Here is a 12,401-nt window from a genome sequence, read left to right on the forward strand (position 1 = left end):
TCGGACAAAGAGTATTTTTTAAAGGGAACAAAGTTATCAAGGGCAACTGGATAATATATATTGACTAAATTTAATCGCATAAATTGTAACTAAAGTGGAATTCTGGTTATTAAACTGAAGTCGGCAGCACGAGCACATTGTAAACTGTGACCCTTTAAAAGTTAAGTTAGAGACTGAAAAGTGTTATGGCTTTCAGTTCAGTCCAGTAATTTTCTGGTGTGCGATTATAATAATAAGGGAAATAAAATGTTCACTCCGCATTTGTATACCCTAGACAAATTTCAAAGGGGGTATATTGGTTTGTGCGAATGACTTAAACGGGCATTTAGTTCACTCAAGAAAGTATATATATATATATATATATTATTTTTTGGCTTGGAATCAAACTGGACCGAAACATACCCTCTCTTTGCGTGTTTTCCCTACTTTTTGGGCATGTTACCTGTTTGACGAGGCGTACCCTGTGTCGATCCGTCCAGGTAAATGCCGGCACGTTGAACCAGGGGAAAAAACAACGTTTCTCTAACTGGCAATTAGACAGAGGCAAAGCGAGTAACGTGTTGCTCGATTAAATTGTGCCGGCAATTTAATATTTCCACAGTTCAAAGCAAGGCCCTCCATTACCGCACATAAAACCACCTTCAATTTTTCGTTACAGAACTATTCCGAGCAAAGATCGTTATTTACCTGGGCTAAGTCGTGATCCCGAAACCGTTTTGCTGCCTACAAAATGACGCAGTATCTAAAGCAGAATTATGCAGTCGAAAAGTGGGAAATTATTTTAAGGAATTAAATATAATGGGTTATAAAAATTCCTTAACAGCCTTCGGAGATCGCGAGAAGCCTTGATTTAGGTTTTTAAACTTTGGAACTACTTTTGAGTTTCTCTTTAAATTTTGCCATAACTTTTACTCGATTTCATACTTAGAGTTTCTCTTGTACTTTTGCCATAATTTTAACCCGATTTCATACTTGTCAAACATAATAATGTGAAGTAAAAGGTTGTCTCCGCGAAGCCCAAGATTGAAAACCCGTTTCAGATTTAATAATCCAAAAATCTCTTTTTACATAAATCATTTCATGAGCGAAAGAAGTCTTCAGAAGTCTTCATATTTTAGAAGCAAAAGTAAGCTCCTGGTAAAGATACTCAAATTCTTAAAAAATAACCTACTTTTCGATCGAATGTACTTATTTGGACCTCTATGATAAAAACTGGGTAGGGAAATACTTCGAGAAGTTATTTATATAAAAGGGCAAGGCGAGTTTTGATGGACTTCCGCTCAGTTTTTGGAAATATTATAAAAATCATGTTTAAAGAGTTTCCTGAAGATATCTATCTATCCTATACTGAGTGTACCTATAAAAAGAATATATATTTTCTATTCATTAATTTGCGAATAAAATAGTATATTTAGTATATATTTCGACTGCACTCGAAGCATTTGTTAAGTAATTATTTTGAAATAGATTTTTCTAACAATATATGCCCCCTATATGCCCGGGAGACATTGAAGGGTTTTGCGCATTGTTAAGATTCTTAATTGTAAACAATGTCGCCGATTCCTAGATTACGAATAATACAACTTTCAGTTTCATCCACACATGACAAAAACTCTAACCGAATTCTGTAAAAATATATATATATATTCCGACTGATAACACCTGATCATGAGGCTGGCTCGTGACGGTCCTACAGTACGTCCTCCTACAAGCCTACGTGTTTCCTTGTCTATATATATGTATACATGTGTGTGTGTGTGCTGTATGTGTGTATTCGTAAGTGCGTAAATGTATTCAGGCGAATGTGTGTTAATAGAATGTACTAGGCAAGAGGTCAATGGGTTCAATGTCGGTTATGAACATTTCCATAACACTAAAAACAACAAAAATATGCCTTAATGACACTTTTGCGAGAAGCGATCAAAAAGTTTGCAGGCCAAAAGTGATGACAAGCCGTAAAAACAAACGAGAGGGAAGGGCTTTCTTCGGCACGCCGAATATCTAATACCCTTGCAGACGCAACCTTTGCCTAATGCTCATAGTTCTTTGCCCGTATCTAAGAGGCACAGCGAAATTAGTCAACGCCAAGATATCTTCATTAACAAAAAAAATTTTCATGCAACCGATCGATCCTATGGCAGCTATATGATATAGTGGTCCGATCTTAATAGGATTTTGCAGCAATGAAGGGAGCCTGCTGAAATCTCTAAATGCCGTGTTTGATCAAACTATCTTGAATGACAAAAAAGTTTTCCATACAACAACTTAATTTTCGACCGATTGCTCCTATGGCAGCTATATGATATAGTGGTCCGATCTTAGTAGGATTTTGCATACATATGAGGAGCATAGTGAAACTAGTAAATGCCGAGTTTGGTCAAGATAGCTCGATAAACAAAAAAGTTTTCCATACAACAACTTAATTTACGACTGGTCGTTCCTATGGCAGCTATATGATATAGTGGTGCGATCTTAATAGGATTTTGCATATATATAAGGAGCATAGGGAAACTAATAAATGCCGAGTTTGGTTAAGATAGCCCGATAAATAAAAAAGTTTTCCATACAACAACTTAATTTACGACCGATTGTTCCTATGGCAGCTATATGATATAGTGGTCCGATCTAGCTGGTTTCGATATATGTGCTGCATATAACAGAAAAGGGGACTTCTGCAAAGTTTCTTAGAGATAGAGATAATACGCATATCGACTCGGCTGTTGATACTGATCAGGAATATATATATATATATATATATACTTTATGGGGTCGGCGATGTCTGCTGCTGTGCGTTAGGACAAAATTAGAATACCCTCGGCAAGGGTATACAAAAGACAGCAAGTCAAATTTCATTTGCTTTTTCCCACTTCAATTCGCAACGAAATAAAATCGCATTATAGAATTCTACCTGGCACGCCAACTGTTTTCTAATGAGCTGCAGGTAAATTCATAATGCCTGTTATATCAGTCGACCAGGCCCAGGCGAGCAAATGCACAAATCATTTGCCTCACTAATTAATCCATATGAAAAATACCGCTGCCCCCGGACCAGAAACCGAATCGATTGGCATGCAGACTGCAAACGCAAGCACCTGCCAAAAGGTAAGTAGGGTCTCCCCAGAGAGAGAGCGAAAGAGAGGGAGAGAGAAACACCTGACGTTCGACAAATAGTTGTGAATGAATCAAATTAGCCTGACTCAGGTTCTGCCTGTTACATGACGAATAAGACCTGCTTAGCGTGAGGAACCCTCCCACTAAATTGTTGCATCTGCCCAAAGGGTGATGCATCTGAATAAAATTTAAATAATTAAGCTTTCCATTGAAATAGGCGAGCCTTTAAATGGGCCCAACTGCGTTTCTAATCGAGCTAATCGAGCTAAGCGATATGGTATTCCGATCTGTCTATGGCACAAAGTAAAGCTCACTCTAATATACAGATAACTTATCGAGCTAAATATGTTTTCACATAAATATCTGTTTGAACCGATATTTGAATACCCTGTAAAAAGAGCATGACGAGATATCTTGCAGGTCTAATGTTTAAATTGAATTAATTTAGACATTTACATAAAAGCCAAATTGCATAAAGTAAATCTTAAGCCCATAACGGTTATAACCGATATTTTAATACCCTGTAAAAAGAGCATGATGACATATCTTGCCAGTCAAATGTTTAAATAAATTAATTTAGACAATTACATTAAAGCCAAATTGTATAAAGTAAATTTTAATCCCATATCTGTCAAAACCGACATTTAAATACCCTGTAAAAAGAGCATGACGAGATATCTTGCAGGTCTAATGTTTGAATTGAATTAATTTAGAAATTTACATAAAAGCCAAATTGCATAAAGTAAGTCTTAAAACCATATCTGTCAAAACCGACATTTTAATACCCTGTAAAAAGAGCATGATGACATATCTTGCCAGTCAAATGTTTCAATTGAATTAATTTAGACAATTACATCAAAGCCAAATTGTATAAAGTAAGTCTTAAAACCATATCTGTTTTGACCGACATTTTAATACCCTATAAAAAGAGCATGATGACATATCTTGCCAGTCAAATGTTTAAATTGAGTTAATTTAGACATTTACATAAAATCCAAATTACATAAAGTAAATCGTAATCCCATATCTGTTTCAACCGATAACTTAATACCCTATAAAAAGAGGCATGCAGACGAGATATCTTGCCAGCCTAATGTTTGAGTAATTTTTAACGTTTAAATTGAATTAATTGAGACATTAAGTAAAACTTAATCCCATACATATAGTATATACATATATATACAATTTTATTGAGGTGGCCCATTAACAAAATTTCGAGACGAGAATTCACGTCGCACCGGAAGCCAAGACACCTTTGACGTAAGTAAGACTCTCAGATTCGAATGATTGGGTATGCGGGGCACGAGCTAATCAAGCCCGGCCGGAGTGCTGCTGAATAAGTGGCCCGATACTGAATGGCGAGTTCTTTAAAAACCCAAAATATATCAAATATATGCATATATATATACATATATAAATACAGAAGTTCACATTTGAATATGTACTCAGACACGACGTCGCTTATATATAAATTTCTCTATATAGTTTTGCTCAGGTTCAACGAGTTGAATTGAAGGGGCTCGCAAAAGATAATCAACTTTATTGTAAGATTTGCGGTGACAAGCTTCAAGGAGTGAACGGAACCGAATGGACTCAAGTGTTGCCCAGTTGCATGCATGGGCTTTATCATAAATAAATAAATAAACTTGACCAATATATTGGAGAAACGACAGCCCGGGCAGCGCAGCTAATCAAGCTGATAAGCGTAAAGCCAAATCCGAAGCCGGCGACAATTGAAAACCGCACAAGTTTAATCAAGAGGCGCGTTTTTTACTGCGATTGTCGTTTATAGGGACAAAGTACTTCGGAGGAGGTTACCAGCGCACACGCCATATAAACTGCACAGCACGAGCCATAAAAGCTGCACCCAAAAACATGACAAATGCAAAAAATAAAAAAAAAATTAGAATGTTGCAGCCCGACTGCGTAATACTCTGCTTCGATCGCTCAGCGGCCCTTGACTTATAATGTGAAGCCTTAGCTCTTACGAACAGATGGACGGACAGCCAGACGGATTTGGCACAAAACCAATATACCCGTTTTCACTCTACAAACATCTATAGGAATCGAGGTAACAAAAATTACAACTTAAACAAAAAATCATTTATGTTTGTACCTTGGAAATTGGGCCAAATGTCTCCCGAAACATACAAAGTCCTCCAAATTCAGTTGTAATATGAGATGATCGCACAAAATACTCTTACTTCGATATTAATGCCACTTTTCTGCGTCAACCTATAACCTATAATAATTGCACATTTATCTTATATATATTCTTTTTCTTTTTGTATTTCACATTTAAAGTATTTACGTGCTTGCAGTTGCAGTTAAAATATTACTGAGCCGAAAACAGAACGCAGAATATGGCCACAGAGGGTGAGAACTTAAAGGGTGGTTGAACTGCACACACTAATTTATTTGCTCGTGTCTCGCGCCATTCTTAAACATTTTTCAAATGTCACGCGATTAATTAACAACAGAAAACAAAGTTTAGCATGAGTTGGCAGCTCCGTCGATTGCAGGTGGTAGCTCTGCACGTCGAAAAGAAACGATGACTTATCGATAAGCATAACATTTCAAAAAATACTATCGCTGAAAAAGACATGTAATACTTATCGATAACGTACAATCGAGAATTTTGCGTTTTGTTGATATATTAAAACAACGTGATGAAAATATCCCGCTTCAAAAAGTCGCACAAAACACTGGCATATTTTGCCACACACTTTGATTATCGCGAGCCCTATCAGGTGCTTATCGACGCAACTTTCTGCCAGGCAGCCTTACAGGTGTGTAGAACCAAGCGGTTAGTATGCACAAATGTGATATACGTCTTCCCAATTCCAGCACAAAATTGGCATCGAGGAACAGATAAGGAAATATTTCCAATGTAATGTCAAGCTATTGACCACCCAATGCATCATACTGGAAGCGGAGGCGCTAGGCGCTCCCCTGACGGGCGCCTTGACAATTGTCAAGCAGTTCCATGTGCACAAGTGCGGGCACGAGGGAAAACCCGTCGCGGCAGCGGAATGCCTCAAATCCATGGTAAGCGTTTGTTAGTTAGTGTAACACCTGCAACTACAACCATTTGAATTGCAGACCAAGGACAATAGATATATAGTCGCGTCACAGGATCGACTGCTGCAGGCGAGTCTGCGCAAGGTGCCCGGCCGTTGTCTTCTGTACCTGCACAAGGCGACGCCCGTGCTGGAAGCACCCTCGGACGCATCTAAGAAGTGGGTGCAAAAGCGAGCAAAGAATCTGATGCTGGGCAAGCAGGAAGAAAAAATCAAATACATGAAGGAGAAACAGGGCTTAAAGCCGACCGAGACACCTGTGCATCCAAAGAAATGTAAGGGCCCAAAGAATCCGAATCCCCTTTCCTGTAAAAAGAGCAAAAAGAAAAAGCCCGCCCTGCAGGGCGTAGAGCAGACAACACGGACAAAGGCCAAAAGAAAACGCGTCAAGATTCCGGAGCATATAAAAGCGGCGCTGGCCAAGAATTAGACTTTATCTAAAGTACATTTCTTTATCTATAAGTAGACTATTGTTACATAATGTACTGATGTATAAAACTATAAAATAAGATGCGACTTATCTTATAGTTTGCCCTCGCGAATTTTGTTCAACGTCTTCTCGGTCATGAACTGGCCCAGAATTTTCGTGAGCGTCGGATTGCGTGCGCAATAGGCCATCGCATTCACCGGAAACAAGCCGCACCATGTCAGATCCATTTTGTTGGCTATGGCAACTGCGAACAGCTCTCCACAACGTTCGGCAGTTAGGCGCTTCTGGTTGACAGTGCTCAGGCCGACCTTGCCGCCTTCGGAGCCCGTGAATGCCTCCAGCAAAAAGTCTGTGGCAATGGGTCCAGGCGCAAAGATAGTCACATCCAGCTTGCGGTGCTCAACCTTCAGCGCATACAGATAGGCATTCAGCGCGTGCTTTGCGGCGCAGTACGTCGCTGAGAAGGGCACCGGGCTGAAGCCGGCTATGCTCGAGGTGGCTACAATGTGGCCCCGGCCGCCGTTCTGCTCCAGAAAGTAGCGCACAACTAGTCGGGACAGATGCACGACGGAAAAGACGTCCAACTCGAAGAGATCACGATCCACCTGGATCTTGATTTCCGTCCAGTTGGCGCGCTGCGAGCGACCTGCATTGTTGACCAGCACATCCAGACGCTCGAAGTGATTGAGAACTGTGTTCAGGTGTGCTTGATGCCTGTCCAACTGCAACATATCCATTTGCAGTATCAGCACATCCTTTTGCGCCAATAGGCCACGCGCCGCGGCCAAGCATTCAGCTTGGACTTGCTCCAGCTGCTCTGCCCGGCGCGCGCTGAGCACCAGCCGTACTCCGTGGCGTGCCAAACTAACCGCCAGCGCGCGTCCAATGCCGCTTGAGGCACCTGTTATCCATACCACCTGTCCACGCATTGTCGAGAGCGAGTTCCCGAATCGAGATTTGTACCACAAGGCCACATTGCAGTCGAGCACTATCCAGAGCAATACATAGACGGCATAGTACAGCACCAGGAGCATAAGCAAAAGCTCTAGAAAACTCATCTTATGGTAGTTTGCACTTTGGCGTATCTCATGCAACGCACTATCTCGACAAGGCGTAGACACCTGCCTTCTGTGGAATGATAACACAGTCAGCTGTTTGCTTCATGTACAATCGATTGTTCTGGCAACCCAGTGATGCGATCTTGCAAAGAGATGAGCCAGGTAGCGTGAATGAGACCAAATTCCGGCTACTTTCTCTTTGTCCTAATAATCAAACACGAATTTCAAAAGGCCGTTTCGCAACACTGGAAAATCAGAGCTTATTATGCGATCGGCATTTAAATATGTGTGTGTGTGTGTGAATATACCAAATATCATGGCAAATGCTAATATTTTTCAGATGTGAGTCTCTGTATAATTACTCGAGATAAGTGAAGTGTTAAGTTCATTATAGGGGCTTTTCGCAATATCCTGTGTTTAAAATAGTATGAAATATTTTAAATAGTGCGCAAAGGGTTGCCAATAATTTGATTGATTTGCCTTTGCTTTAAACAATGTGGCAGCCCCGCTACAAAAAAAAAAACAAATTTGTGCTACAGAAAATTACGGACTTTAGTGAATAGGTAAACAATTTATTTTTGGAAAATGTGGGTACAAAAACTTAGAAATATATGACATTATGCTCTAAATAAATGCCGGAAAAAGCCTTAAAATTAATATAATTTCAACTCACATAGCTTAACGAAATTTTACTCAGACAATGTAATTAGAAATTATCTCTCTCGCACACATTTTCTCAAAACTTGAAACTTCGTTCGTTTTTACAACAGGAAAGGATTTCCAAATTTTAATTGTAAATAATTTTTGTTAATTGTTCACGCTTGCACCACGCCACTCAGATTCCCGCAGATCTTGTCAATCTCCGCATAGCCTGCCTGTTCCAGTGTCATAATGGCATTCGCCAGACCCACAGTTTCCCGCGTCGAGTGCGCCTTGACCCAGATGCGTCCGTTGACGCCCACGGCAATCTCGTAAGGCAGCTCCTCCGTAAGGGCTGCCAGGGCGGGGCAGCTCTCGCGCAGCAGCAGCCGGCCTAAATTTAGGCTGCACTTGAAGAAAAAGCCATCCTGCAACACACCCAGCTTTCCGCGCTTGCCGTTCGAGTTGACGCACACTAGCTCCGGCTCAATGTCCGCATTGGCGTTAAGTACGCGAGCGTAAAGTAGATCGCCAGGATTGAGATCCGGCCGATTCTTTTTTGTGGCTGCCTCAAAGGCCAGGTACGAAATTGACGCCAAGTCCGCCGCCCCAATGTCCACACGATACAAATCGCCGGCTCGGGCCTTTACTATACCTATAATGAGATCTCCCCGCGCTGGCACGTAACGCCGCTGATAGTTGTCCACCCAAAATGTGTTGGGCTCCTTGTGACGCAGTGGGCCGGCTTTGGTGGCAACAACTTTTTCGTCCACTCTTCGTAGGCCCGGGCCTAATATGATTCGCTTGCTTTTGGCAGCATCCTCCACAATCGTGACGCGCTCGCCGGGCATAATAATACTCATCTTGATGGACATTATGAAAATCCAAAACAAAATACAGCGCCGGCCGCGTGCTCGACAGATTGTTGATTTTGTATCGATATTTCGGTATCGATGTTGCTGCTGTGCTGTGCGCTTAATTCCGATTAGTGTTGGAAAGCGCCATCATATATTTAATGTTATCATACTGCTACATTATTGTTAAGAGAAACAATGTGTTTGGCGCGATTTTACTATTATTATTGTATTTGTATTATTTTTCCCAAAAGGTATTCCAGCTTGTCAACGAATGCAAACCACATGTGGATGCCATTACGCCTAACCTTCGCACAAGGTCAATCCCATCATACACACCCCCACTGAGTTGCCGGCAGCCAGCTTACGCTTACGCCCACAAGTTCCACTCACCGGAGCGCGCCTGGAGGACGCATACTCGGTCATAGCGGCAGTTTATGTTCCACAATCTACAGCAACAATGGCCAGTATTTTAGTATTGCGCTCTGTGCGTGTATACCCCCTACTGCACTCATCAGTGCCGACAGCAAAGCACGTACAGCAAAAAAATACCTTGCTCGGTTTCTCATCGCATCGACCGACGCTTGCGTTCAGTAGCAAATCAGCCAGCCAAGCCGGAAGCTCGATAGAGTCGCTCTCGTCTGGATTTAAGTTTCTGAAATTTAAAAGTTCTTGGTATGTATACGTGTGAGATTGCATCTGTGTTATATATTTTAATTTATTTTTGCTTTTACTTTGATATCAATTGTTTAATCGCAAATTCTCTTTCTACAAATGCTAAAGTTATCTAACAACTTTTACTGTGTGCATACTGACTATACATATATACACATATATATGCAGGCATATATATATATTTTTTACTCATTCCTGTGGGCGTTTCTACAGTTTTATGTAAAGATGTAATAATTTGCTATGCTTGTGAAAAGATTCGCACTTTCCCATCTAAATATGACAAATTTTGTTTGCTTCGCCTTGCTATGCTCATTACTTTTGCTGTGACCTTAAAGCGCCGCGTAGAGGTCATACGTACAAACTTTGAGCAAGCAATGTTGCCACCTCTCCCGCGTTTCACTTATGAAAAAAGAATTGCATTGCGGGTGGGGAAAACAATATTTGTCCTTAATTTTTTTTTATTCCAACAGACAAAATTATTATGAAAATGTGTAAAGAATTACCTAATCTTTAAAGTAGAACCAACACCACGAAATTGCCGTTAGGAAACTTATGCGACTAAAAAATGTGCTCTTTACAAAAGAAAAAATCGTAATAATTGTAAAGTTAAACAAATAACGATCCTGCTGCGCTGTTATACAATTTTGTTCATATTTTTGACTCCACTTGTGTACTTTTTGCTTGCAGTTCAAAAGAAAGCAACATGACCATCAAGTCGATCAAAGCACGTCAGATCTACGACTCGCGTGGCAACCCCACCGTCGAAGTCGATCTGACCACGGACTTGGGCCTGTTCCGGGCTGCCGTACCCTCTGGTGCCTCGACAGGCGTGCATGAAGCTCTGGAGCTGCGCGACAACGACAAGGCCAACTACCACGGCAAGTCCGTGCTGAAGGCCGTTGGCCATGTGAACGACACGCTCGGCCCCGAGCTGATCAAGGCTAATCTGGATGTGACAGACCAGGCGGCCATCGATAATTTCATGATCAAGCTGGATGGAACCGAGAACAAGAGCAAGTTCGGCGCCAATGCCATTCTGGGCGTATCTTTGGCCGTGGCTAAGGCTGGTGCTGCCAAGAAAAATGTGCCGCTGTACAAGCACATTGCAGATCTAGCTGGCAACAAGGAGATCATTCTGCCTGTGCCCGCCTTCAACGTGATCAACGGCGGTAGCCATGCTGGTAACAAACTGGCCATGCAGGAGTTCATGATCCTGCCAACCGGTGCCACCAGCTTCACCGAAGCCATGAAGATGGGTTCCGAGGTGTACCATCACCTGAAGAACGTCATCAAGGCCAAGTTCGGCTTGGATGCTACCGCAGTAGGTGATGAGGGTGGCTTCGCCCCCAACATTCAGTCCAACAAGGAGGCTCTCTGCCTCATCAGCGATGCTATCGCTAAGGCTGGCTACACTGGCAAGGTAAGCGATTAAAAATTAGAGCTGAAACCGGAATGTAATCTATTTTTCATTATATTGCTATTGCAGATCGAGATCGGCATGGATGTTGCCGCCTCTGAGTTCTTCAGGGATGGTCTGTATGATTTGGATTTCAAGAACCCACAAAGTGATAAGGCGCAATGGCTAACGCCAGAGAAACTGGCTAACCTGTACCAGGAGTTCATCAAGGACTTCCCCATCGTGTCCATCGAGGATCCCTTCGATCAGGATCACTGGGATGCCTGGACCAACCTGACATCCAACACCAAGATACAGATTGTCGGTGACGATTTGACAGTCACAAACCCCAAGCGCATTGCCACCGCCGTTGAGAAGGGCGCCTGCAACTGTCTGCTGCTGAAGGTCAACCAGATTGGTACAGTGACAGAGTCTATTCAGGCTCATCTGCTGGCCAAGAAGAATGGCTGGGGAACTATGGTCTCTCATCGTTCCGGTGAAACCGAGGACTCCTTCATTGGTGACCTTGTTGTTGGTCTTTCCACAGGCCAGATCAAAACTGGCGCTCCCTGCCGCTCGGAGCGTCTGGCCAAATACAACCAAATACTGCGTATTGAGGAAGAGATTGGCCAGGGCGTTAAATTCGCCGGCAAGAGCTTCAGGAAGCCACAATAAATATCGCCACTTATTAATTCCAACAACACCAAGCACCCATTCGAATGAAAACCGACAGCGGCAAGCTAAACAGGAGAGGTGTCAATTTGGTGTACGTGTTCGTCAACCTTTACATTTGTGTCTGGCGCACAAAGTAACCAATTTATAAAACCCAAATATTGCTTCGTTATTAGACACTATTATTACTGTTACCATTACTATGATCTACTCATTATTTATAAACTTATGTATGGGCTACAAGTAGATTTCTAATCAGTCATGACGGCTCTTAAGGCAATATCATTGTGAAAATTTTATATAGATTGACCGCTTCTCCCCACCATTGTAACGTTGGTTGAGACATAGAATGAAATCATCAACTTTTCAACTCAATAAAAAAGCGAATAAAGATCACATGTTCTAGAAGCCGATATACGATACCTTTTATTCAAAGTGTTAGTAGATGTGAAATAAATATTGTTGAAAATATGCAATACGAGTTTG

At 41.7% G+C, this 12,401-nt stretch overlaps 4 protein-coding genes across 4 annotated transcripts; 2 read left to right on the forward strand and 2 right to left on the reverse strand.

The window, feature by feature from the left end:
• The first annotated feature begins 5,688 nt into the window (after positions 1–5,688).
• Positions 5,689–6,708, forward strand: LOC115760257 (rRNA-processing protein UTP23 homolog). Its single transcript, XM_030701519.1, has 3 exons — positions 5,689–5,900; positions 5,959–6,159; positions 6,214–6,708. The coding sequence occupies exons 1-3, from the start codon at positions 5,781–5,783 to the stop codon at positions 6,619–6,621; spliced, it is 729 nt and encodes a 242-aa protein (XP_030557379.1). The 5' UTR covers positions 5,689–5,780; the 3' UTR covers positions 6,622–6,708.
• Positions 6,584–7,891, reverse strand: LOC115760255 (dehydrogenase/reductase SDR family member 7). The gene has a single exon (XM_030701516.1). It carries the CDS (start codon positions 7,677–7,679, stop codon positions 6,714–6,716), a length of 966 nt encoding a protein of 321 aa, XP_030557376.1. The 5' UTR covers positions 7,680–7,891; the 3' UTR covers positions 6,584–6,713.
• A 504-nt stretch (positions 7,892–8,395) lies between these two features.
• Positions 8,396–12,328, forward strand: LOC115760252 (enolase). Its single transcript, XM_030701512.1, has 4 exons — positions 8,396–8,472; positions 9,427–9,847; positions 10,535–11,267; positions 11,334–12,328. Exons 2-4 carry the CDS (start codon positions 9,633–9,635, stop codon positions 11,916–11,918), a joined length of 1,533 nt encoding a protein of 510 aa, XP_030557372.1. The 5' UTR covers positions 8,396–8,472; positions 9,427–9,632; the 3' UTR covers positions 11,919–12,328.
• LOC115760258 (exosome complex component RRP40) lies at positions 8,467–9,249 on the reverse strand. The gene has a single exon (XM_030701520.1). It carries the CDS (start codon positions 9,191–9,193, stop codon positions 8,495–8,497), a length of 699 nt encoding a protein of 232 aa, XP_030557380.1. The 5' UTR covers positions 9,194–9,249; the 3' UTR covers positions 8,467–8,494.
• Positions 12,329–12,401: the final 73 nt, after the last annotated feature.

Source organism: Drosophila novamexicana, unplaced genomic scaffold, assembly GCF_003285875.2.
Source record: "Drosophila novamexicana strain 15010-1031.04,08,12 unplaced genomic scaffold, DnovRS2.1 tig00000387-arrow-pilon, whole genome shotgun sequence".
NCBI lineage: Eukaryota > Metazoa > Arthropoda > Insecta > Diptera > Drosophilidae > Drosophila > Drosophila novamexicana.